At 37.7% G+C, this 26,972-nt stretch overlaps 3 protein-coding genes across 3 annotated transcripts; all 3 read right to left on the reverse strand.

Annotated features, from left to right (window-relative positions):
• Nucleotides 1–559: 559 nt before the first annotated feature.
• LOC103469981 (amphiregulin-like) lies at nucleotides 560–6,044 on the reverse strand. Its single transcript, XM_008418076.2, has 6 exons — nucleotides 5,912–6,044; nucleotides 4,276–4,449; nucleotides 3,917–4,145; nucleotides 3,656–3,823; nucleotides 2,252–2,363; nucleotides 560–843 (listed from the first exon to the last, which is right to left on the reverse strand). Exons 1-5 carry the CDS (start codon nucleotides 5,946–5,948, stop codon nucleotides 2,270–2,272), a joined length of 702 nt encoding a protein of 233 aa, XP_008416298.1. The 5' UTR covers nucleotides 5,949–6,044; the 3' UTR covers nucleotides 560–843; nucleotides 2,252–2,269.
• Nucleotides 6,045–14,082: 8,038 nt separating this feature from the next.
• Nucleotides 14,083–22,872, reverse strand: LOC103469983 (proepiregulin-like). The gene is made up of 5 exons (XM_017306505.1): nucleotides 22,681–22,872; nucleotides 18,979–19,062; nucleotides 17,005–17,131; nucleotides 16,740–16,886; nucleotides 14,083–14,948 (listed from the first exon to the last, which is right to left on the reverse strand). The coding sequence occupies exons 1-5, from the start codon at nucleotides 22,718–22,720 to the stop codon at nucleotides 14,882–14,884; spliced, it is 465 nt and encodes a 154-aa protein (XP_017161994.1). The 5' UTR covers nucleotides 22,721–22,872; the 3' UTR covers nucleotides 14,083–14,881.
• A 1,555-nt stretch (nucleotides 22,873–24,427) lies between these two features.
• Nucleotides 24,428–26,165, reverse strand: LOC103469984 (epigen-like). Its single transcript, XM_008418077.2, has 5 exons — nucleotides 26,058–26,165; nucleotides 25,698–25,829; nucleotides 25,224–25,344; nucleotides 24,960–25,112; nucleotides 24,428–24,725 (listed from the first exon to the last, which is right to left on the reverse strand). The coding sequence occupies exons 1-5, from the start codon at nucleotides 26,125–26,127 to the stop codon at nucleotides 24,671–24,673; spliced, it is 531 nt and encodes a 176-aa protein (XP_008416299.1). The 5' UTR covers nucleotides 26,128–26,165; the 3' UTR covers nucleotides 24,428–24,670.
• Nucleotides 26,166–26,972: the final 807 nt, after the last annotated feature.

The following is a 26,972-nucleotide window of genomic DNA, read 5'->3' on the forward strand; positions in this document are numbered from 1 at the left end:
TTCCCTCATTCGTGAACAAGATCCCCAGATACTTAAACTCCTCCACTTGAGGCAGGACGACCCCCCTGACCCGGAGAAGGCACTCTACCCTTTTCCGGCTCAAACAGCTTAACTGGATAAATGCTAAGTAATTTGCATATGATACTCTGATATGTATGTATCCCAACAAAACCCATCAATTAGCTAGAAAACATTTATTCCTAATTTACTTTGCTCTCCCAGAAAACAGTAGGTTGTATTTATTTTACACAAAATTTGGGAATCTTTCAAAAAACATTTTTCAAAAGACAGACTTCTTTTTCTTCGTCTTTTTCCTGAATAAGATGCAGCTTGTTTTGTCATTCTTTAGATGTGAGGTCACTGGTGTTTATCAGAATTACTCAGAGGTGGGTTTTCTGAGAACCTTCCTCAGGGTTATTTTTATCTTCTGAACATTTAACTTCAAGACTGTTTTCGTGATGAGACATGTGCTTCCAGAAACACAAATAAACACAGCATACAGATAGAAAACATGGACAATGAAACACTTTGATGTAACTTTGAGATACTTTATTCGAAATCTAATTCTAGCACTTTTCGAGAGATACTGCAGTTACATTTTGAGAGAATTTTTGACCTATAACAAATGCAGTGTAATAAATAAAACCAAACTACAAAATAATAAAAGGCTGAATGCTCAGCATTCGCTCACACATGACATTGTAATTATAATAATACAACACACACACATTTTAGGTTGTAAGCAATAAATATTCAAGCTAAATAAATTAAATTCTACATAGTTTTGCATTTTGCACATCTGCGACCCTCCCAGTCATTGGACTCCTCTTCTTATTTCATTGCCTGTGGAAAAAGGAATAAGACATTAAAGAAATATGTAGAAACTGTTTTGGTCAAAAACTATGCCAATATTACTGTTTGACATTTTACTAAAGGCACAACTAACCCTAAAAAAAGTTAGTTTCCTGTTCATTTTTGCAGCATTTATCACAAAGTAAAGTGAAGTCTTTGTGCCAGTGTGGATTCATTGCCTGCAAGATCTGTTTGGGTGTGCAAAACGTGCACATGCACAATAAGTGTGTCAGTAGTGCTATTGTTGGGACACATGGGTGAATTTGCACGCTCTGATTTGTGGTTTCCCTTTACGCTGGAATGCATTGCATAGACGGCGCAGGCTGAGACGCCCCATGCTAATGCGGACTAATTCCCCCAGTGGGGATGCCTCTTTGCATCATGCAGCAGGCTGCATTTCACAACAACAACAACAACAGTGTAAGGGTTCTCCCTGCCACCACTCCTTCCTGTTTGGCTTAAGGGTCACGTGAGAAGAGGTTAGACAGACTAAGATAGCTTTGAAGTGGATAGATCAGAGGAACATAGACGAGAGCAAAAACAGGATGGCGTGATTACATACTCTTCATCCAGCGCTGCCAAGTTGCCCAAGTCAATTGGACAGGATGAGTTTGGTAAAGGTCTGGTTTTATTTTTAAATAAAACCAGCTACATCCCTTTCAGTTATTCTTAGAATTTGATTTAGTGACTATGCAGTCAAACACATGGTAGCAAAATCAAATAGGGCATCTTAACAGCTAGCTAGGATAACATGAGCAGAATTTTAAGCTTAAAAAAACCTTTTTGATTACATATCTTTTTATAATTTACTGTAAGATATGTTTCTACATTTTCACTCATTACAGCCACAAACTTCAATATATTGTCATGGATGTTTTGTGATAATCCAACAGTGTACTGAACAATTGTCATATGAACAGAAAATCATGCACAATTTATTTAATTCAATACTTTGTTGATTCTCGATTTCACCACAGTTACACATGCAAGATTTTTGGTGGTATTTCTTTGCTTTGCACATTTAGAGACTGAAATGTTTTTCCCATTCTTTTGCTTCTCCTTAATAGCCGTCGCTCAGTCGGCTGATGAAGAATTCATTATATTCAATATGTGTTGAAGCTGTTAAATCACCTGGCACCTAGTTAGACTGAGATTAAATCACCCACAGATGGACAAGCTACTTTCTGAAAGCAACTGGTTCCATTGGATTTTATTTAGGGGCATCACAATAAATAGAACAGCATAAAAATCTATGCTACACTTCTAAGGTTGTAACTTGTAAAAAAAAAAAAAAGAATTAATGATGCATCATCTACTTAAAATCAACAATTCACTGCTATCAAATAAAATTCCCAAAAGCTGCAGCACACAAGTAGGACAAAACCGGAGTACCACCCACCTTTGTAACTTGATGCCCTCACACCACAACGTCACCTGCGGGTTTCTGGAGTTTCTCCTGCTCTGACCCAGATCCAAGATAGGAGGCTAGGAAGTTTTTATGTGACCTGTAACTGCAAATGATATTCAAAATTAACATAGAAAAATATTGTAGGTGTTGTGAAGGTAAAAAAATAAATAAAAATGCAGATGTCAGGTGTTCTGAGATGCAGGCTACATGTCTTTGACCCCAAACCGATATTTCTTTTCAGGTGTTCTGATCCAAAATGAAACTTGTTTCTCAGAAATACGTTCTGCTTTCTCTTTGAATCCTATCTAAGAAAGTTAATCATTTTCTTGTAAAGTATTTACTGCTCTGTTGTGTAATATCCCGAAGTGCAGCCAGCCCAGCATTCATTAGATCCTTTTTACTGGGTTGAATATTGATAAGAACTCTAGGACCTGACACAAACTGACACTAAGCACAGTTAATCTGCATTTCAGCATGACTAATAGTTGCTATGACATTAATTTATGGTGAAATGATAGATTTCACTACAAGTCACAGAAGCTGGAAAAGTCCATCCTTGAAGGTTGGTGAGCAATCCCTGCACTGAGTGGGTGTGTTTGGGTGTGTTAGAGTGCGTTTTCATTCGGCACTATGTTAATACGCCAGGAAGTGTTTCTGGGCAGAATATCTGAATTGTAATGTGTGTTATGCTGGGATTCATGGGTGTGGATGGTAGTCAGTAATCTTCCCCTATTATAGTTTCGAGGGAGCAAAGAGTTTTTTTTTTTCTTTCTTTTTGTTCCATGCCGGTGTCAGTCAAGAGTTAGGTTTTGTGAAAAATTATTTCAAATAATTGCAGAAGCCAATAATGGTAATCATGATGTTATCAGGTCTAGTTTTACGTATTGACTGGAAATCTTTAAGTAAATGATCAAGCATCAGCAAAAAATGAAAACAAATATGAATGTGTCTGATTTGCTTGATAAATCAACAATATGGCTTCACAGGTTAATAGTGAATTAAACTTTTTTTTTTTGCTGCCCTTTGTTTTTATTGAATGAAGAGTTTATATTATTGAGAAAGTTTTCACAATCAAAAGATGGTAATTTTACAACCCTATTGCATTTTTTCTCCGATATATTGTAACACACTTTTAACTTTTAAATCCCCAACCTTTTCATATAAACTGAGTAAGCAAACACTTTTGGACTCATTTCTTATCACTCTTTGTTTGCAATAAACTTTAAATCACCATCAGCTTTTTTTTTTTTTTTTACAAAGAAATGAACAGATTTGCACACCCCAGGGTCAAGCACTAGTTTTCTAACTATACTCTTGCGTAAATGACCATACACTGAACTCTGGGTGCTGCATCCAAATGTGTCATTTGTCCAAGTGGGATTCGTTCAGACTTACTGAGCACAGGTCATGAGCAGGATGGCACAGCAGCTGATGACCGACAGGACGACTGCAATGACCACGAGAACCGTCTGCACCAGATCCGTACTGTAGCTCTGAGTGGGGGGTATGAATGACCCCAAAGTTTGGATGCCGCAGCGCTCTCCATCGTAGCCCTTCATGCAGCTGCAGAACAGAGACAACCAATCAGCCAATGCATGCTTTTGAATCCTTGTTGTGACGATTATTCATCTAAAACTTGATTTGAGCTTTACTCACATGCACACCGGCTCTTTCAGTCCCTCTATGTATTTGCAGTAGCCATGAATGCAGAAGCCCAAGTGGGTTGAGGTGCAGGGGTCCTGAGTTGAGGTGAGAGTGGATCTGTGCCCCCTTGTGATGTTGGTGTGCTGCGGGTTGAACGGAGTGGTGACTTTGCTCCTTTGCCTGTTCTTCCTCTTGCCTTTGCCCTTCCTCTTCCTCCTCTCGTCTTTATCAGCGTGAGCCTCTGTGAAGGGAAACAGTAAGGAAATTGTAAAGTTGGACATTTATCAAGTTTTACTCAAATTGCTAATGGAAAAGCCAGTAAAAATCGATCAGCGACATTCAAAGAAAGACACCGATTTATTGTTTCGTACCATGGTCGATCATGTATCTGTGGTCTTGTCCTGACGGTTCTTCTGTTCCCAGCTCATCGTCGTCGTTCTGTGGCTGATGGTGGAGCTCCCCATAGGCTGAACTGGCTGTCACTCTGGCTATTTCACCTGAGTATGTGTCCTCAGATCCCTGAGCACCCAGAGCGCTGCAGACGACTGCAAAGCCACAGAAAGGCACACAGGGTTAGATCAAAGACAGAAGTAAAAAGACATTAAGAAACGTCGTCAGATGTTTTTCATTTTTCAAGACCCTGAACCCTAAAAACAGCAAGCAACAAAACTGAAACATAACATAGCTACTTAACCAGAAAATAATTTTGCAAAATGTAGAGAATAAATGCAACATTTAACTGTTCCTGCTGTTTAATTCCTGTTTTTTTCCTTCTGTAGAAAGTACCCCTGACCCAATGTCTATGTCTCTTCACTTGTCTAACAGAAGAAGCAATTGCTGTCATTATTTCTGTGTCTAATAAAAGAATGACCGATAGAGAGAAGAGTTGCTGTAATTACTTTTGTTCACTCTCATTTTTTGTCAATAGCAAGTCCTCCTGGCCCAGTGCGTCTTTGTTTAGCTGTGTCCCATTACAACATGGAGAAACTGATAGCGTTGTTGTTATTAACTTTGTGCGCTCTTCTTTTTTTTCTGTTCCTTAGACGAGACTTTTGTTTTCTTTGTTGTTTTTTATTGTACATGTATCTTTTTTTTATTTCTAATCGCCTTTCCTACCACAGTAGATTGCAGTTCAGACTGCAATGTTTCCTTTCTACTGTCCCCACATGCTTGCTCAGTATTTTTTTCAGTGTCAGTGGGTCATCAACACAATAAGCTTACATAAATAGTTCACTTATTACCAGCTGGTATTTTTTTTTGTTGATCAACTGAACTGGTTTTGAGTCTCACTATATCATTTCTAGATTTGAATTGAATTTTGTCTGAACTGAATTCAAAATGGGACCTGATTTTCTTGATATTTGTGGTAAACTGGTGTCATAAAAATTGATTTGTACAAGACAAAGTAGAAATTGGAACAAAGTAACACCAATTTAATCTTGATAGAGTTTTGCTTTCCTTATTTTGTCAACCGTAATTGTAGTCCCTTGTGACAAAGTGAAAAGGAGACAGGACTCTTGTTGCTTATAAGTATTTACATTATAAAATGTGCCCTTTTCAGTAAATACTATGTCTTGAGAACTTAGCTAAAAAAAATCAATGATCACCAAAATAACATAGTTCTCTCCTTTCAAATATCATCAATAATCAATGAATATAAATGACAGTGAATAGTTCTCTACAAAAAATAATGAGAGCAGTGCGAAAAATTGTTTATCAGTCTGTATTCAAAAATGAACATTTTCTATGAGGAACAACATTTAATAAATAAGAATAATGCGTCTTAAAACGTTGTTTCTGGTTGGACGTTGACATAATTAGACCCAGATGTGTATTTCACAAACCTCTTTTTTTTTTTTTTGTTTTACCTAAAATACCTGAAATTCTCTATTCCTCCCTGACAAGTCATCACTCGAAGACTCACATTTTTCCTCTCACCCGCATGCTCCTTTCATATTACCAATTTAACTTCCGGCACACAGAATTAAAGTACAAGTCCAGACTTACCGATGCACAGCAGAGAAATGATGATGAGAGTGTTCATATCCCAGGAAGACGGTGTGTTGCGTATGACAGTCCTGCACTAATCTGTGTCTGACTGTGTGTGTGTGTGTGTGTGTGAGTGCTGGAATGTAAGTCGCTTGCAGATGGAGTTTGCTCTCTTTGCTTCTACTAGGTGCAGCTTTTATAGAGCAACGCCTGCCACAAAACTCCGGGGGGAAAAGAAGGGTGTGAGTGTGTGTGACACGAAAAGAAACGCATGTGTTTAATGATCAACTTGTGCTTGGTAGCACATTTTTACACCAAATGTCCTGAAATAGGACTGGGAATAATTAGACTGAATGAGGCCGGGACTAATTAAACAGATGGATGTATTCTGGCTCTATTCTGGTCACCATTAGAATACAGAAATGGCTGTTTTTACTGGATTGGTCCATGTTGGTAAATTTCTTTCCACATGTCTCTAATCATTAAACTGCCTTAATTGTACTTCCTGTTGAGTAGTCACAGTGTGATGAAAAGAGATTTCACACCAAAATGTTTGAGATCAACAAATGAATTATATAACCAGACAAAAGTAACACATAGACATAAAAAGCAGCTTTAAAATTACAAGTTATTTTAACAAGAGAATTTCCAAAACTAATTTTGGTCCACTTGGCTTTACAGAAATGTTTCACTTCAGTCACGTTGGTGATTTTGTCATTATGAAAGTCATATAACCTCAAATGGATTTAAAGCTGGACTTTGACAGAATGTCACCCTAAGAAATCTTTCTTTTTTGAAACAGGAAGCAAACCACCAGAGTAGTTTCGCTATTCGCTGGTCAGTCATCAGGTTTTTTTCTTGAACCTCTTTGGGATCATCCAGTTGGTTTATGGCAAGTATGAGAAAGCGTTTTGTACTCTTTTTGGTCATCTGTGCTTTTTTACCCTGGGACTTTCCTGCTTATTTTGATTCTCTTTACTTCTGTTGAATCATCAAAACTGACCTGACGTTTTTGTGTGACCCTGGATGAGATGTTGATGCCCTTTAGGAGTAATTTTGGTGGCTCGCTTCTCCATATTCCATATTTTCTCCACATATTATTATCGCTGTGTTTTGTTGGAGCCATAAAAACTGAGTTGTACCCCTTTCCAGATTGATAAATGTTAGTGACTTTGTTTCTTATCGGTTCAATAATTTCTTTAGATCAGGTGATAATGTGTTACTTTTTTAGTCTATTTTATGTTGTCAGGAGGTTCTATTTTTGTATTTACGCAGGAAATTCAAGTGTGTTTGATGACTTGAAACATTTAAGTGTGACAAAAAGCATCAGGGAATCTGTCTTTAAGAGTGCAAATCCTATTTTAGCCAGAAACTCATCAAGGGATGGAGACATTAGTCAAACAGTAATGAGGAAACATACAAATCAAGCACAAAATCGCACAAACATCATTTTATTTGACAATAAAGATGCATCCACATGTTTGTTTTAGTGATTGGCTGTAGCCCAGAGACATGGCTGAACTTTGTACAGGGTTCAAAGTGATCATAAAACAACGATAATCATAAAATACATTCTATGATTGGGTGCGTAAAACCATATGAAGAGAAGAATTTCCAATTTACCTGATGTCTACTCTGAAGAAGATTGAGTACAGAAGCTAAAATCACTCTGGAATAACAGTTCAACACACTTATATCCTTTTGTAATTTGTAAAATATGTAATTAAAAGATAAACTTCACTCTGTCCAGTAGAGTAGAGTAAGTATTTCACCAAGAACTCCTATATTAAATCAGGATTAAAGTCCTTCTCTCCAAAGACAAATTCAGGGATAAATTCGTACATTGGTCCAATTACATTACTCCGTGAGAAACCACCTTCTAAGTTATTATCAGATAAAAATGATGTTATAGGTGAGTCCCTTGCGTGCCAGTCCAATTTTATGATTGCAAAGGATTGATAATTGGCTTCATGTGCAAATATGGTTAAATGATGAGAAGTTGTCTAAAAATAGTGATGTGGCATAAAGCAGCAATGTGGTAACAAATCATGACAGACATTAAACGGTGTGTAATTAAAGTATTATGCTTTTTTTCCCTCTATGTTACGTATTTTTCATGGCATCTGTCATCACAATGTGTCTCCTCAGATTCTTTATAAAAAATTTCCATGAGTTTTGTTTCGTTCCACCTAGAGTCCTCTGGTGTTATTGTGTGTGAATTTTCTGTGTGTGGGTTTTATAAAAGGATGCTTAGTGTTGCTATTTTAGTCCTCGGTAACCAAGAGGACACCTTGAGGCTTGGGTGGGGAAGCCGCTCAGATGTTTGTGTTGCTCATGTTGTTGTGTCTGTCGAGAGAGGCTGTCCCGCCACACGTGCTGTGGTGGAATCCCATAGTAACCACTCAGAATGCCAGGAACCTCTCTGTCTTCATTCCACAGCCCAGGATCTCCTGAGACGTTTTTGTTTATAGTGGCTGTGGAATTAGATTGTTTGGATTAGGTGTAAGAATGGCATTGTAGATATTAGATTTGAATGTGTGGAAAGTCTGAGCCAAGGCTAAAGAGAAGCGCCTTATAACAGCCACCCACTGTAAACACACCGCTGCCTAGTTAACAGCCGAAAGGTAAAAACATTATTTGTGGATTGTTTGCTTTCAAAAACACTCACAAACTTTGGGGGAAAACGTACGAGAATGAACTAACAGATCCGCAGGAGCGAAGACACTTGGTAAGGAAAATAAATGTAACAAAAAATGTTTAAACCAAAAGACAAAATCTAAATTTTGTTAATTCAAAAAGACTTCATCAATCCCAGAGGGAAAAATCTTCCAAACAAAATCTTTTTTACAGCACAGTCTGAACTTTCTCCCTTTAACTTTGATTGTCTGTAGTTGATTTTTGCCAATCGGCAAAAAGAAGGAGTTGTGAACAACAGCGTTGGTTTTAGCAATGTAGCAGGACGTGAACGAAGCCGTTCGGTCCGCGTTGGTCAAATATTGAATCAACACTGACAGCGTTTGGCTCAGCACTTATCCATTCCCAGTGGAGGATGGATGTTTATGGCACAGGCAATTTCAAGTAAGCCTCCTGGGGTCAAACTGACACATTACATACGTAATAAGCAAACCTTAGCCATTTGGTAAAATGTAAAACTTCACCACAGTCCATGCATCCTGGAAACAATTGTTTCTCAACAGCCGAGAGCCCAGACCCTCTGGACGAAGCAGATGTTGTAGGACAAAGGGATGGTTTTCAACAGGCTATCTATGCACAAAACCTCCAGAGATTGACCTTTTGCTGAAAATGTGCTGTGCAAATGAACTTCTCTTGCCCATGCTCCTCCATCACCTCACCTTCTTCTCCCGTGATGAAAATAGTTTTCGACCTTACTCTGTTTTGTTCGCATTAAGGATGAGATGACTGGTCCAACAGCATCCCACAAAACAGTCTACCAGCTCTCTGTAATCCATCATCTCTGATGCTGAGATGGAAAATGACAAACCATTTTTCCAGATAACGACCTAGTAAAAAAATTGCCAAACAATCACAAACAATTTGATTAGATAGTAATTAAACAATGTTAGCAGCTATGTGTATACTGTTACCAGCAAACATGATTTTGATTGGCTACCAGTCTTAGTTTTAGCATTTCTAGATGTAATTATATAGTAATGAACCACTGCTACATATTAGGAATGTTGTACAAATGTAGCTCAGACTTTAGAATTAACTTTTGATTTATGTTTAGGTTAATTTCTTTTTGATCAAAATTCTATTCATTACTTTTTTACTGCATTGTGATGCTTTTCACTTACTATCAATGTCTGTAGGAAAATGCAAAGCAAACATTTCAACATACATTCAAGAAAAGGGTAAATAATTTCATAATGACTATAGAGGGAAAGTTGTGACGCCAAACTCAGTATGTTCGATTCTCTGGAAACAAAACTATCTGGACAAACGTTTGTTCTAGGATGCATGAGACGGATGCTCTGGATTAACAGGAAGTTAGACTTGCTGACGGCAGAAGTGAAAAATAATAGCGTGAATGAATCTGGAACGCTTGTGATTGTTTAGGTCGTTGCTTTGGACAAAAGTGCTTAAAATATCACGCTTTACTCTCATGCTGCTTAGAAGAAATAATAAAAGAAATGCCATGAAGTCAACATGAACCAGCTTTGAGCTGCAAAACAACTGCATCCGTGCTACACGTGGAGGGATTTGTTTTGTCAAAGGACACGCAAGGATGCAGCTTAATGGGGCTTCCCTTCCACCAACAACATTACTCATTGTGTGAACAACCTACTATTACTTATGCAATAATTTGGTAAGAACAAGTTCTGAATTCTGGAATGCGTTGATCCGCAAGTTTTATATTTAGAACAAAACAGAAGCCACCGAGTGGGTGTGTTTGTGGGTCTTAGTGTGTTAGTGCATGCTGATGTTTTTAAGTATGTCTTAACACAGAAGTCGAGTTAATGTTTATGTGTCACCACTGCAAGTCATTTGCATAGAGAACATATGAAGAGGCTTGAGTCGAGTGTTAATTGTGGCTCATTGACTTTGGAACAGGCACTAATCGACGTGCAGAGAATTAAATCTTGCCATTGATTAACTAGCACTGCAACTCAGGACAGTACAGGTTAGATCACAAATGTTCTGTGAGCAAACTTACACATAGTTTAGAATTTATCCTGCTTTCTGAAAACAAAGCAAAACAATTTTAACTAAAGCTCTGATCGACTTTAGAGACGTAGTGCTCAGTCGAAAAATGTGGGAAGACGACAAGTCGCAAGGTGGTTTTATTTTAACTCTCTCATGCAGTTGCACAAAAAATACAAACTGTATTGAAATAATTTGTCTACATCCGGACATTAGGAGTTTTTAGGAGCTAATTTCAAACTTATGTAATTGCTTAATTTAGAACTTTCAATTTTTCCCAATCCCGGATGGATTGAGGACACACTGTGCAAAATTTTCCGTGGTTTCAAAACTAACTTTTAACGTCCCCAGACGTACATTTAGAAGTAGCGTAAACTCCAGAACTCAGATTTGAACCTGAGAAGTTGCTGCTATGAGGCAACAGTGCAATCTAACAGTGTACTGTGCAGAAAAGAGAAGATAACAGAAGAAGGCCGGATGTTGAGCGGGACGCTTTCATTGGAGTTTTACCATCTGCTCTGCACATGGGCTGTCACTGGCTGTCTTTCTGACTGAAATCCTCCCATCCCTTTTATATGAACCCCAAGTGTTTTTCTTGGAATTGAATTACTTAATATTCCCATCACAGATGTTAGTGCAACTACGGTTTTTATCTTATTTCTTATTCTGGTTTTAAATGTTTACTTTGAGATAGCATCTCATTAGCTAACATCTAAAACTTCAGAAAAGTGTCTGTCCTCCCCTTTTTTGATTCCATTTTAATTGATCTGTCTAAAACAAATTATATGTTAGCAACATGTGAAAGTATCTCATCATCAGTGAACTACAATGTAATTAAAAAATGCCTGTGTACATCTTTTAATTGTATAAATCATAAACATAAATATAATGCATTAATATCTTATTTTTTCAAGATGAAATGATTGTAAAGCAATCTCAATGTTTTGTTTTTTTTAAACAGAATTGGGAGCTTGAGATTTAATTTTAAAAGAATTTGAATATGAATGTCAAAACATGCATATACAAATCACCAATACTTTGCTAAAATGCTCCTCTGCAAATTGAAAAGAAACCACAATCTTTTTGTTGGCTTCTGTAAAGTTCTGGCCAGATATTTTTGCACGTTTTTATCAGAAATGATTGACCTTACTTGAAATGGTTTGTTTCCTACTTGGTCATAAACACAGTCCATACGTTTTCCAACGGGTTGAGGTTGTGTCAGTTCCACAAGCTTTACTTTAGCCTGTATTGTCCTTTGCAAGACAAACGTTGCGATGTTATTTAACAATTATCCTGTTAAACCACCAAGTGTGAAAGTTTCAACCATCAGCCCCAAAAATATCAGGGTCAGGCTCAGATTGCTTAGCAATGACCTCCAAAGTTTGGACTGAGTAAAATGTGAAAGCTGTTCCTTTTTTGGCCCTTATTTACATATCGGTCCCTTTGGACCCTGACACCTCCCGGAACCGGATTTGGGTTTGTTGCATCAGGGCTACATTGTGCTACAAGGTATCTAGAACGCCATGTTTTCTACAGTGATTATGAGAAATGAAATACAAATCAAACAAAAACTATATTCATAAAAAAAACTTTTTTTGACAAAAATAAATCAAACATGGTTTCAACTCACCAAATATAAAATAAACAACTAACTTTCATTAATGAATGGTACATTTAAGCAAATTACTAAAACGAGCATTTGTGTGTTTGTACGTGTGTAATGTTTGGCAGAGTTAGAATCACTAAGGATGTTGAAATCAGTCTTTTTTCCCTAATTTATGTCAAACATCAGGAAGGAACTGCTTGCTGATGTGAAAAAGAGTGTATATCACATTTTTGGCACTTGATTATTGGCGTATCTGGGACTCACCATCTGTTTATCTGATTATCTATGGGTTATAGCAACCAGATTCACATCAGTCACTAGTTGGGGGGGCAGGTTCTTTTTTTAAGAGTTTGTAGTTCTGATTCTTTGTTAGAATTTGAGCCAAGCAAAGGACAACATTTCCACCAGCTCCCATATCTGGTAGATTTGGTGGTGGCATGACTTGCCCTGGATAGGTTGTAAGGAACACCATCTGCACCAGTCATACAATGTACCCTGCAGATCCATATGTTTGGGTTTGGCAGGTATTGCTTCAGTCTTTGCCTGCCTTGGAATGGGGTCATTTGTTCATTGATGACCAGCTCATCACTCTTTAGGACTGAAGTCAGTTTTCATGTTTTCATCAGGAATGACCCCAGCTTATGAACCATGCACCTTTTGTCCATGAAATGACCTTGCATCCATCTCCTGTTGCTGTTAGTCAATAATAAAGCAAAAAAATTGGCTGTGATAATTATTTTGTAATCAGTTGCATATCATCGTATTAGAATAATATTGTCTGAGCAAAAGGGCCCTAACTGCGCAATGTTGCCCTGAGGCAACAAACAAAAAAACACAGTTTTAGCATATAAATTATTTTAAAAATTGTCTTGAAATGATCTACAATGATTCTTTACATACTCACAGATATGAAAATATTTTTAGTTGGAGTGACCCAAATTTAAACATGAAGAAAAGTGCTGTATAACTTACAAGTAGGAGGCAAGGTGTAGAATGCACCTCCGCTTCATAAGAAGGACTGCTCCTCTTCTAAGTAAAAGGTGGCATGAACCTCAATACCTCTTTTATTTGGACAAAAATATGTCTGGAGGTATTTTAAATCATCAACCCCCAAAAATAAAATAAAGGAGCAATGTGAGGTACAGATATATGGTTTGTTGCCTGAGGGCAACACAAACTATTATCAGTTACCACAGTGAAACAGTTTTAAGTTTAAAATGGCTCTCAGTATGAGAAGGTCCTACCTCCAAACGTTTCAGCTTCCTCTCAACTAAGTAATCACACAGTAAGACACAATGATGCTTTCCATTGGTAGGATAATCCTAAACATACGTTTAAACTGGATTTGAGGGAGATGCTGGGGTAAAACGCGACTCATGTCGCGTTATCGTTGACGCGACATTGACCTTAATCATTGACCTTGTCAATGATTAAGGTCAATGATTTGGACCTTAATCATTGACACCGCCGTCACGCTTTCGATGACCTTCGCGACATGCCTTCACCGTCTCTAACCCACCTTCCTGTCTAATAACTGCTAATAAAAAGGCTATTACTCACAAAACCATTAAAACAACAGTTGGTTAAACTGGATCTGGATTTGACAAAACAGGCTAAGATTAAGCTTTTGGTATGTTAGAATAAAGAACATGAACATAAAATTTAAATAACCCTCAATTTAAAATTGTTCTTCAAACAAATGTTCAGATAAAGTAAAACAATCAAAACAATTTTTTGTTACTTCTGATGTTCAAACAAAAACTCACTACATAAAAGAAGTTGTTTTTCTTCTGACTTTAGACCAAAGTCAGTGCAAATGAAATAAAATACATTAGAAAATTTGTCTTGTCTCTTTCAAAGTGAAATAAAAGAAAAATAAAAGAACATATTAACATCAATATGACTCAGTAATTGACACACAATTTAAAGTACAAAATTATACAAATGATTTAATTTATATTTTTAGGATTTATGCCACAAAACAGTTGATATTTCATGCTAATGAAAGGTCATCACACAGAGATGTGAAAACTGCATGGAAACTTGTGAGAAAGGAGAGAACATGAGCCTTATTGTGGAAGTGAAAACATGGACACACACATAAGATCAGGTAAAAAGTCAAGTTGCATTTATATTCACAAATAACAGAGCTGTAAAAATTGATATGTCTGTCTATATATTAACACTTTAAAATAATTTAGAAAAATGTAACTACACTACAAGTCCCCGTAACAAAAGTCTGTCATAAATATACAATTTAAAGCAAGCTACAAATAAATATAAAATATCTACAGTGGAAGAACATGACTGTATTTTTACTCTTCTTGTAGACGAAACAGATTAATTTGAGTTCCTGTCATTTCTCACCTGCTTATTACATTTTATTTGATCGTCTTGTGTGAGATCTCTGCCCTCATGTGGGTGGTTTCTCCCACTGGAAACCGTTTTTGTTTGTCTCACTATTCATCTTTTCAAACTGAGTGTAACAGGTGCCGAAACTTAAGAACCAGTACAGCTGGAAAACAGTAGCCACCACACAAAGAGCTGCCCTCTTTTGAATATTTTAATCTCTACGGGATGATCTGTCTGCTTGATAAACATACAGCAGCACTTTAAAGTGTGGGCTTGTCTGGAAACATCTTTGTATGGTCAACTTTTATTCAGAAAACAGGGAAAAAAATCCAGCATCAGTCGCCATGGGGGTGTGTTTGCACGACACTTTAAACCGTCTGGACTCCTTTGTAACCCTGCCGCTTCGGCTGGCTTGGGAATTTGTTCCTCTTGTACCTGTAAAAAGCAACACATAATTCATTCCCCTTCGAAAGGCATCTATTAAATCTCCAACCTTGTTTCTATCAGGGCTTTAAAAATCATTTGAACCATCCCTAATAAGGGCTTGGGAGGCATGAGTAATCTCACCCTGTGGTGTGACATGTTTCTACAGGAAGTGGGATGCTAGTGGAGTTCTTTACACCCTAAAGTAAGTAGTTTGCTGTAAAACGTCGAAAGGCTGTGTCAGGAATACATAAAGACGCTGTGATTCACGCTTAAAGATGTATTTTCATGAAAATAATCTGCATTTTAGTTTAGCTTCTGTACTTTGTGTCTGATATAACTATTTGTTATTTGTGAAATCGTTTCCTTTGTATTTATTTATTGCATTCTTGGTTCAAAACATATAATCCTTCCCCTGTAATTACAGGTATCTGTCCCTAGAGGGCGCCATATCCTATAATTTTTGTCTTTTAATCTGTGTCTCTCAAAATTAGTGTTGGGAGCCAAATGTTCCTCATAAATAAGAGACTGGAAGGTCTAGAGTTGATTTCCAGAAACAAAGAAGGTTTCAGGATCAACATATTTCAGAAAAAGTGCTTTTTAAAAGCTGGAAATTGCTCATTTTAGATGTTTTGGGAAAACTAGTGAGCACGTGGTTTAATATCATTACAAATGTTTCTACAAGTCAAAATTTTAAACGTGTGACATTTATTTGTCTTCAGTCCTGACTGTTTATCACCTTTTGCTGCAACTGCTGCAAGCCCTTTAGTGCATGGCTTAGCTTTGCAAAAGTAGAGACTAACATTTTTATCCACTCTTCCTTGGAAAATAGTGACTAAATACAGGTTAGTCATACTGAATGGATTGCATTAGAAAAACATGCAATTGCAATAGTATTATCAGATATTGAGACATCAATTTGGATAACTGCAATTTCTAACTGCTGTTTGATTTCATCATTAAAATGTTATCATCACTGGTTAGGTCACTAAAATTTATACCAGGTGGAGGTTTCTCTGGCAGGAAATATCAATGCAAATGGCCAGATACATTGCAGGCATGTAAAATGTTAAGAGTTCCTTAAATATAATAGTATTATTAAATATTTAATCCAATTAGTTATTTCCCATTGAGATAATGCATATTACACACATAACTCTAACTTTAACTACTCCATTGTAACTCAGGCTGTATGTTTAGTGTTGTTTCCCTACAGGAGGGTCAACATCCACCCCACGCCATTTTTAAACATTTTCCAGCCTCGAACATGTTTTTTTTTTTTTCATTCAGGATTGCCATATACTCAGCTCCACTAATCTTCCTGTCAACCTTGACCCGATTCACTTTCTCTGGTGAAGGAAATCATCCTACAGCATGATGCTGCCACCATCATGACGGATTGGAAAGTGCTTTGAGAGGTCCAAGCTTCTGATATTCTTCTGTAAACAGACCCAACTTTAAACTTCTTCACAACTGCATTTATGATCACTGTGGCATTTCATATGTAAGCCAAAAGGGTACATTTTGGTCTAGTCTAACCATCTAGTCTTGTTAGCATGGCGGGGTTGGAAACTTTACGCCTGAGATGTTTGAGAATCGCTGATGTTGACCTCTTTTCCTCCTGCTTTCGTGCTCTACATTCTCATGTGTCTGTTTAATGGTCTGAATCCATCTGAGTCAACTGTTGTTTCAAGTGTGACGTGTAGTCAGCTCTAATTGTTACCGGTGGCCCTTCGCCTTTATCTTTAAGAGATCAAAAGTTACACACCGCTAAACTCATTCATTCATGGATGAAAGCCTTACCACTTGTAGAAGAAGTATAAAGCCCCACCCAGACCAATCATCAGCAGGGTCACACTAAACAAGATGACCACCACTTGCTCTTCATCCACTGGCCGACCAACGAGCTCCGGGGTGGCACACCTAGGGCCATAAAAGCCCTTCTTACACCTGCAATACAAACAGAGGTGTCACGTATTAAGTATGGACAGTGACAAAGCAAAGGAACAGGAAACGCACACACACACACACACACACACACACACATGCACTTAACGCATGTACCTACTTGCAGTGGTGTTCTTTCATGTCCTCCAGCAGAATGCACTGGCCATTGTTAAAGCAGTAGGTGTCATACTCTTTTTCACAGCTTGTAGTTGAGCGTTTGGTCATATGAGGGCGCTCTTCTTCCTGACCTGCAACAGATTTAGTTTGTTATCAAAAGTCATGTTGATCCTTTTGGGTTAAATATTCCACAGTTTATTAGTAGGGTTAGGGTAACATTATTACAATCAGTCTAAAAGTTGAATGACCTGCCAGCAGACATGGAGATGGTGTAACCCTATTACCTATGGACCAAGCGGATTGTGTGGCAGTTTTCTTGTCATACGGGCTCCACTAAATGGAATGAACTTATATAGCACCTTATCCAATCATTTTTGACCACTCAAAGCACTTTACACTAGAGTCACATACACCCATTCGCACTCACAAATGCTCACACATTTATACACCGATACACAGCTCGGTAGGCAACTTGGGGTTGGGTGCCTTGCCCAGGGGCACATTGACATGTGGCAGGAGGAAGCTGGAATTGAACCTACAACCTTCTGATTGCAAGACGCCCACTCTACCCACAGAGCCACAGTCGCCCCACTAGAGATACACTCATCCATATCTACTCACAAAAATGCACACTGTCATACATCGATGCACAGATTGGTAGGTAACTTGGAGATAAGGGTCTTTCCCGGGGCACACTGACGCCTGGCAGGAAGAGGCTTGGACCGAAACTTTTGGATTGCAAAGATTACTCCACCCATCGAGTCATATTCACCTCCCAAAAAACAGCAAAGCATTTCAGCTAAATAGTTATTCTGTTAGCTATTGATTAATTTGACCTACAAATGGCCCACTGGGCTCAGCAGACCAAAAATAATTTTAGAACAATGATGTGAGTCGATGTGTGAGAACACGTCAACTGAATGTGTTTGGGTGAAAACATGCTTATTCTGTACTCAGTGATGTAACTAGAGCTTGGTAGAGTATTCAGAAATCCTAATCAAGTAAGAGAAGTGTTACTTCAAAATAACATTACTCAAGTAAAAGTAAAAAGTTAGACTAATCCCAAACCATGAAAATGCTCTTTCAGTTCACGGTAGTGGTTGTGGTGCTTGTTTAAAGCTAATAAAAAGACAGACATAAACCTAACTCATGTTGCCACAGTCATTTAGAGTCACACGTTGACACTTACCACACGTCATGTTTGTGGTGGATGATGTGAAAAGAAACCAGATGTACAAGACCCATTAACAGTACTCATCCTTGTCTGAGCAATGTTTATGTCTCCGGCCAAAAAGCGGCTCAGCGCCTGATTAAAAGGTGTCAACTCTTAATACTTGCCTATTTTCTTTAATAACATTTGTACATTTGAATATTGTCCAAGAGGATAACGGAAATATAAAGTGCTAAGGATTTATTTACCTTATTTACTGCTGTGGTGACATAAACGCTATCAATTTATTGTGGGTTACAGCATAAAATATGAGAAGTTAAAAATAAACTACATAACATTTATAGATTTAGCAGTCGTTCTCGCATGAATGCACAAGTTCCTCATCTGCCCTGACCTAAACAATTAAAATACAGAAAATGATCTAAGATGATGGAGTGTGATTGAAGGCAGTCCAGCACAAAGAACAAGAGCTTATTTTGCTGCTTTCAGCAGGACACCTGCTCACCAGAGGGGAACATGGAAAGCAATAGAAACATGTTTCAGTGCACAACACACAGACAAGTTATATTATATTATATATATTATATATTATAGTTATATGATGTGGTATCACCCCTTGACACCATTTCAAACCTATTTAAACGCTGCCCTGTGGTCTATAGCATAAAAACTGCCACAGTTATAACCTTCAACTTTTTAACTAGATTTTTCTCTTTATCAACATGTATTACAAAAACCTTTGAGATCTAGGAATGCATGCGATCAGTTGAATCAAAGTTGTTGTAAATCAACTTTACTGGTCATTACCTGCTGTTAGAGAGGAACTGCCTGTGGTCAGGAGTCTGGGTGAAATACTCATGGTGAGTACATATGGCCAAATCAGCACAACACCTGTTGATGAAAAACAGCAATGATTGCACTTTACACGAGAGAAAAATCAGGCCTGAGGTGAAGAAAGGAGATCATTTTACAATTCAGCAAGTGTTCAGTGAGAACTATTATCAAAGTGGTTCTCTGTCATCTTAAAATACGTCCAGCCTCAACAATGGCATAGCAACTCAATATCAACAGATTTACAGACCATTATTCAAGTACTAGGTCAATGGTTGGAGAAGAAAGAAAAAAACAAACAAGCCTCTTTAAAGCTGAGTCAGGCTGACAAAGAATTCCTGCTAGAGTTGCTCACGTCCTTTCAAAACGTGAGCTGGTCTCCGTAAATCCAAAACCTCACAATCAAACGGAAGTGACGTGGTTTGGACCAGCTGTGAAGACGGGTTGACCTTTAAAATGTCAACAGTTACAGCTCTGTCACTACCCAGTGACCAGGGGGAAAATATCAACTGATTTAAATGTTGCAGTTGAAACAAAATAGCCTTTGTAATTTCAACTAAGGTGTATGTCAAGTATGTCAATTAACACGTTGACAAATCTGTGTCTCAAATCTCAAAAACGGATCTTCACTGTGGCAAAGGTCATCTCCATTAACACAAACAATTTAAGTATGTAGAAACTTTTTTTTTTTTTTTGACATGACGTGATTTCTAGCCTGTGAGAATGGATCTCATTGTGTTGATTAGACCACACACCAGTTTTAATTCCTCTTTGCTGACTCTGTTTAGATAAGGCTCTGGGCCACCTTAAAGGAAAAATCCAGAAGTCGTAAAAAATTGACAGAGGAAAATAACCTAGTTTGGTAACAAGTGTTAGAGTGGCTGCCAGCTGCAGGATGTGACGTAGAGCGGCTTGGTGGCCTGGCCCTCTTTGCCTGTTCTGACCTGCAAAGCTTTATAACGCACAGCATGTGCGACTGCCCACATTCCAGCAGCCAGGTTAGAAAAACATACGGCTCTAAATCCAAGATGTGTTTGGATATGAATCTAGTAACACTCGCTGCAAAACACCGTCCATTTAACTGTTTTTGTTGTTATGGCTGCGTAGATGTTATCCTCTGTGTACAACAAGGAAACCAAGGCTGATTGTTGGGAACTTTTGTAACTAGGTCCAGTGAAAAAGCAAAAACATATTCCTTACTGATAAATTACCTGTTAGTCACTTCATTTGAATAAAAAGTGAATGTATCTCTCTGTAAAGACACCAATGTCTGCTAATCAGACTAACTGAACAATTTCCAAAGACTAGTTCATAATATACATAAAACGGGTTTTCTGACATTATGGACAGCTAATTTTCCATTTACAATAAAAATAAAGAATCTGTATTTCATGGATCCATAAGATAATCAACTTGATTGCATTTCATATGAAGACACTATTAGTAACAAATTCTTCCTAAACTGGGTAAAAATTGACCTTAAACATTTGAATTAACACAAATTTAGAACACATTTTGTATATCGATGGGATTAGTGAAAATATAAATGTCTAAAGAAACCATTTTTATGTAAATCCTTCAACAAATTCAGTCATGGTGTCTAGTTTTCCCTTCTTTAGTCGTTTCATGAACTTCATGGAGTGAAATTCAGAACATCCTGAAATTTAAAGGACCAACAATCTTTGCATAATCACTTTGAATGAACAGAGATTGGTACTAACTATTCAGAGCGAGGCAAAGCAAAAAGCCAATTTCCTTTCAAGGTAAAGGTGTCATAAACTTAAACGTGTCATACTTTTAGTCGTAGCTTCTCTAGTTTACTTATCTTTAACCCACCTTCCCTTTTGCAATGCTAACCTGTAAGAATAATCTTCCTGTCACCTCCTCTTCCCTGTTTCAAATATCTGTAGCAAAGCAACTGTTCTTCAAATAATGGGGAAACATTAGCTCTAACACTGATTTCTGGTTTATTGAAATGAGGATATCTCTACTCAGAACCAGAATCCCGACTGCATTTGGGTTTGGAATAGAGCCAAAATATCTGCCATCATTTATCGGATCCATTGAAGCTTTTATTCATGTTATTTTAATGCATTTGAGAGGAGGATCTTTGCCCACCCTGGTGGCTGACATAATGTATTTGTCGTTCCTTTAATTGGGTTTGATTTTTGTCCCCACGTTATAATGAACATAAATGTCATATTTCCCAAAGTAAGCTACATGTTTGCTACCTTGCCTTTCAATCTCAGTTTATATCAGGGATGACTTCGGTTGATTTCAAACATCTGATATTAAAGGGGCAGTATTTTGTTTTTCTGGGCACATAGGGACATTTTATAGCACCATCAAGTAACTCCGTTGCCTTCAGTAGCTATCAAAATGCTGTATATATCAAACATGATTTAAAATAGTTTGAACTTTGCTATTTATCTACTTAAACTTTGGCCTCTGTCGCTTTAAGAAGCTCCTACATTTTCAGGTACTCAGCATGTCATCACAATAATGTTTCCCCATTAAGCCTCTAAAACTTCAGTGTGTAACTTTTATGAAAAAAATCAATAAATTAGTTTTTTTATGAAAAATTAACACTATGTCATGGTGGTATAGTGTAAGACAATCTGTGAAAAAAATCCAGTTCCTTTGCCTTCCCCATATGGTCTTGGTGTTATTTACGCAAATACACTGCACCGTTAAAAACAACCAATCAGAGCCAGGAGGAGGGTCTTAGCGCTGTCAATCATCTGGTTCATCACAATGGAGCCTGCCATGAGTGCTCAGGCTAGTTAGCATGGCCACTGATGCTTTGAGGGAGCAAGTGCTAATGCAACTAAAATAATTAAATTACAAGCCGAACATGGAATACACCTTCTATGTTACAGATTAGATTACAGGTTGGGCTGATAATTCAGCAGATTTACAAAAGACGTGTTTGGTATCCATGGGAATAAAATGAAATGTTCACTCTGGGACCCCTTTAGAAAAATAAAAAACAAAAAAATTACTTAGGGTTCCTTAAAACGCTGTATCTGTGTGGATGCAGGAAACAAATGGAAAAACACTTTATCATTTTATAAAAATCTTTTCTGTGTGGATCTGACCTTAACTTAAATTCCTGCCATTTTAAGTCTAAATTGTCGGCCATTTTGCTAAATTAAAAGGCATTTCATGTCTGAAATAGTTTTGAAGCCCCTGTAAAACACAATCAACCAATGGATATAGCTGTTTATTTTTGGAGTGATTCAGTTTAATACATTAAAAAAAAAAAAACTCAAGTGTACTCAAGAAATCAGGTTTACTTATAGTGAACTAGTCTCTTCAAATAGGAAGGTTTTTAAAAGGGACAGATTGAAAAAGTAATACCATTTTGATTATCTAGCATTCAGAAAATGGTGCTAAAGCAAATAAGAACAAGCTATAGATTTTTCATTGATGTAAGAAGTGTGGATGTTTTCATTCTTCTCTTTAGTAATAACAAAGCTACTAAATTAGCTGAATTAATGGTACGTAAAGATAGGTGGAAGCAGACTGTCAAACTACACCTGTATAAGGAGTGCTTATTAAAAGCCTGTCCTACTTGTTCCCCTTTGCCAAGTTTTAACTTGCCTGCCGTCCCAAACCGACAACAATATCCTGTTGTAAACACCTCTAACCTCTAATTTATATAAAAACAGACTTTACCGATGAGGGACAGGAACGCTGAGGGTCTTCTGGTCCGCATTTCAGAGCCGCTTCTTGTCTGGGTTATTACAAGGAGGCGCTGGCGACTTGCTAAGGTGTCTGTCAGGAAGAGAAGAAGGTGCGGGCTGAGGCTCCTTAAGCCAGAGGATGAGTGAAACCCCGCGGGGACTCGGTCATGAGGCGTGGGTGGGTGTGGTGAGGGACTCCTGTGATTTACATTAATTATACATCAAAGGGCCACGCAGACAGTTTACATCTACGTGGTTCGGAGGTGGCCTACCGCAGTTTCATGACGCTGCACTGTCATGGTTTTCTCACTCATTGCTTTCCACTGAAACTTCCGCTGATTCAGTGGCTCTTGTTTTTAAGAAAACAAGAACGTGCAGGTTTATTTGCTTGGAAGAGTGTGTATGAATCCAGCTTTTGTTCATATTAATTAGAATGTTTTTGCTATTTTAAGTCTTTACTTTAACAACAGATTGACACAGTTTTAAACCACTTTTCATTTCAATTTGCTTTGAAAATTCTGAAATTGGTTTCAATCGTTCCAGCTACAAGAAATTCTAAAATAAGGATTCAAATTGTGGAGTGTATTTATGTTTAACTCCTCAAAGTCACTACTTTGCCAATCCACTGTTTGCATTTACTCATTTAGAGACTTAAATGTTTGTCCATCCTTTGGAAGTTAGCTCAGGCTCAGTCAGATTGGAGGGAGTGTGACTGTGAACATGTTATGGTTTTCTTTCTTTCTTTCTTTCTTTCTTTCTTTCTTTCTTTCTTTCTTTCTTTCTTTCTGCCCTCTCTGCTGGCTGCCGGTTTGCTTTGACCTGTACTGTTGCCTTTATATGCACCTGCTTTGCACTCGCTCAGTCCCAGATTGTCTGTTGCCAACCACTGTCTCAGTCTTCAAGCTGTTTTTCAAGTCCTTGATCAATTTACCCAACCTGTTTTCTGTCTCCTTCCGACCATTGCCATTGAATACTTCTTGTGTGATTTGAAAATTTCTCTGGTGGTTGTTCTTTTGGGTTCGAATTGTACAATATATGTTAAATAACATCAGTTTTCAAGTTTTTGTTGGATTTGGGTCTGGGCTTTGACTGAGCCCTAACAGATTTCTTGGATCTAATCCACTCTATTGTTGCTCCTGCTGTCGGTTTGGGGTTTTCCTTCTAGAAGGTGAATCTCCATTAGGGCATCGCCTTCTTTGGGGTTACAGAAATGTTTATTTTTTACCAAACGTAAGTGATACACTGACCTTGATTGCATTGTTCTATAACTAATTGGAATATGTGCAAGTGACCATAAACCTGTGTGCATGATTCATTTAAATTGGTGGGATTTAAATACATTAAATTGTAAACTACCTAGAACTGCTACACACAACATTGGTTCATCCATTGAGCTCATAAGTCCTAAATAGTGCATCATAGCTTTAAAGGCTGATCTTCAGCTTAAAGTTTGTTGTTTTCACTCGACATTTTCATGTGATTAAGCTGAAAGATAAATTATTTAATCTGGTTTTAATAACTGTTTTGTTCATTAATGTTGTTCATTCACATTTTCCTTTGGTTTAATTGTTACTCTAAAAAAAAACTATATAAACAAATGTGTATTACATGCTAAAGAGTGAATGTTTAACACTGTGATATCAACTACTGTTCAAATGTTGACAGAAGTACACGCTTTCAAAATAACAGTTTTAAAACAGATGTTTTATTTATAATTTATTACAAAACCTTAAATAAAAAAGAAGGCAAATAATTTAATCAAAATAAAATTACAATAAATAACATATTTTTCCTCATTTCTTTCAAGGAAAGAACTATCACTGAACTGTTCATAACAAAATTCAGCATTCACATTGCAAAGTGTTATTTTTTTAAAATGTGTATCTCGAGTTAAAAAAAAAACACTTAAAACTTGGCTTTAAGTTATAAACTAAGATCCAGTTCAAGTCGTGCAGAAACACTGTAAAGAGGAGTTGATGATGTCACACCGAAGTCTCTGATGCAGCGGCTTTTATCAGAGGTGCTGATTTTATGCATCTGCAAAAAAAATAAAACAAAATTAAATGTCATCATTGCAAATTTGTTCTGAGGAAAAATTAACTTATAACTCCGCAGTAAGAATGCAAAGTCATTAGTGACTATAAATCTTGACTGACACATGTAAAGTAGCTATAAAAATCCTTTTAATGTCTGCATCGCCACACGCCTCAACACGAGCAAGCTCTTTGGTTCTGCATTACATGTGTGGCATCAGAGCCCACAGTTGCTTACCTCCTTTTGATAAAGCAGCAGACGACAAGACCCAGAATGATGGAGATCATGACACACCCAAAAAAGATGGGAATGACCTTGTCCACGGTCAATGGTCGGTAAGTCAAATCGGTGAAGATCTCGCAGCGTGGCCCGCTGTGCGAAGGCATGCAGCTGCAGAGAAGAAAAAAATGTGAGTGCATTCCTAAAGCAAACATGAACCAACCTGTGTCAAACTGCTGTTAATGCATTAGGACAGGCCGGCCTCATCAGTTGCGTGCTTACATGCAGGAAGGTCGGAGGCTGTCTTGGGGGTAGATGCACTTGCCGTCGTTTAAACAGTATTTTTGATTTTCATCTCCACATGGCCTGACTGAAAGCTGGACCTTACTTTGGTCCGTGGTGCCTGAAGAAAAAGACGCAGCGAAGAACACTCATGTCAAAATTAATAAACAGAGTCCTTCCAACTGATGCTGCTATATGAATGTAGAATTAAAATAATTAAAAAGTCTAATACTGACAACAACAAAAAAAAGGAAACTTTTTCAGCTGGTAAACTGAACAAAAGGCCTGGTTTAATGCAATTCATTCATACTTTCATTCTGTGTCAGTTATTTTTTATGATTATGAAAATAATGAGATTATTTTCCTATATGGAAAATTAGAATAGCTTCAATAAGAAATGCATCAGAAGTAAAATTTTGGGGCCTTTTTGTCTTACAATAATTCTTCCAACACATGAAAACTAGAGGAACGTACTGTTGACTGTCTGGGCGGTCAGAGACGAATTTAAGAAAGAGGGCGACACAGTGGTCAGCATGGCGTCACTCAACACCTCAGACTTTCCTGTTGTGGCCAGCAGAAGCAGCACTGTCACTGTGAAGGTGGGAACTGGAAGAAAATAAGATATTTCAATTAATATTAGAATAGTGCATGAGCAGCTTAGTTTGCATACCTGCAGTTGTGGTTAAAAATAAAAAGACTGTTTTAAAAGTTGTCAGCAACTGTTCTACTTCCAAGCCCTAAAATGCTGAATTACTACCCCTTTGCACAAAATTAAAAATTGTAGTGTGGTTATTATTTCAAAAGCACACGTTACAAAAACAGCCAGAAACTCACCCTTCCTTAGGAATGTCTGTCTTTGTGTGGACATGTTGTCTTCTGTCAGTGAGATGTTTTTTCTGCTCATCGTCTTCTGACTGCTTACACTTCTGTTCTGTTCAGCCTATATAATGTGCTCCAGTCCTTTGAAGATGTTTCACAGCCAATCAAAGACCTGCCAAGTTTCCACAAAGAAAGAGGCACTTCCTTTGGAGAAAAAAAAAAAATCATCCACATCCTTTTCATTACATTTCACCTCTGCATGCAGAGGCAGCACCTGTGCTGTTAATTGCTGGCAGGGGTGCTGGTGGTAGTGCAAAGGTCACGTGTTCACCTAAAAGCTCCTTTTGTTCTCTGGAAGCACAGACGCAAGACAGTAAGAGGCTTGAGTGTTTACCTGAAGTATGTCTTTTAGTTTGTTAGAAGTAGCTCCACTAACTATCACATTTGTTGTAAACTCCTCTGTTTCACGAGGGATGAGATTACAAGAGCAAGTTTCTGGCTAGATTCCTGTCTTTGGCTGCCTCAGTGTCTCTGTCCAACAGGTGCAGACAAGATCTGTGTACGACAGGAACAGTAAATGCATAACTGAAAAATGCAGGTGAAGTTTGTCTGACGTTAGCAGTGGTTTCTTCTTCCTGATGGTTTCATTCTACAATTCACAAGCTGTTTTTGAGTTGTACCTGCTCAATACAAAGAAATACCCCCAAAATACTTGCCAGAAACTTTGAATTGATTTGAATGGGATGAAGCTGAATCCAACAGCCAATGATCAGTCTTGTGCTGGTCAATCAGCGGTGGTAGGGTCCACTTCCATTACTGGCTAATTACCTAGCCAATTTTATGGCAATAACTTAACACACCTAGGCTTCTAGACCATGTATTTTTGGTCTAGTTTTTAGTGCAAATACCTTAGTACAATTAATATATGAC

This window comes from Poecilia reticulata, linkage group LG9 (genome assembly GCF_000633615.1).
Source record: "Poecilia reticulata strain Guanapo linkage group LG9, Guppy_female_1.0+MT, whole genome shotgun sequence".
NCBI lineage: Eukaryota > Metazoa > Chordata > Actinopteri > Cyprinodontiformes > Poeciliidae > Poecilia > Poecilia reticulata.

What these genes read in the sequence shown, in the direction of transcription:
- LOC103469981 (XM_008418076.2), bottom strand. Translation starts at nt 5,948, where the DNA reads ATGAACACTCTCATCATCATTTCTCTGCTGTGCATCG. An exon ending in CATTTCTCTGCTGTGCATCG is followed by an intron (nt 4,450 to 5,911) that starts GTAAGTCTGGAC and finishes GTGGCTTTGCAG; the next exon opens with TCGTCTGCAGCGCTCTGGGT. An exon ending in CAGATACATGATCGACCATG is followed by an intron (nt 4,146 to 4,275) that starts GTACGAAACAAT and finishes TTCCCTTCACAG; the next exon opens with AGGCTCACGCTGATAAAGAC.
- LOC103469983 (XM_017306505.1), bottom strand. Translation starts at nt 22,720, where the DNA reads ATGCGGACCAGAAGACCCTCAGCGTTCCTGTCCCTCATCG. An exon ending in AGCGTTCCTGTCCCTCATCG is followed by an intron (nt 19,063 to 22,680) that starts GTAAAGTCTGTT and finishes TTTCATCAACAG; the next exon opens with GTGTTGTGCTGATTTGGCCA. An exon ending in TTATACTTCTTCTACAAGTG is followed by an intron (nt 14,949 to 16,739) that starts GTAAGGCTTTCA and finishes TGCTTTTTACAG; the next exon opens with GTACAAGAGGAACAAATTCC.
- LOC103469984 (XM_008418077.2), bottom strand. Translation starts at nt 26,127, where the DNA reads ATGAGCAGAAAAAACATCTCACTGACAGAAGACAACATGTCCACACAA. An exon ending in AGCCTCCGACCTTCCTGCAT is followed by an intron (nt 25,113 to 25,223) that starts GTAAGCACGCAA and finishes TCTTCTCTGCAG; the next exon opens with CTGCATGCCTTCGCACAGCG. An exon ending in TGCTGCTTTATCAAAAGGAG is followed by an intron (nt 24,726 to 24,959) that starts GTAAGCAACTGT and finishes TTTTTTTTGCAG; the next exon opens with ATGCATAAAATCAGCACCTC.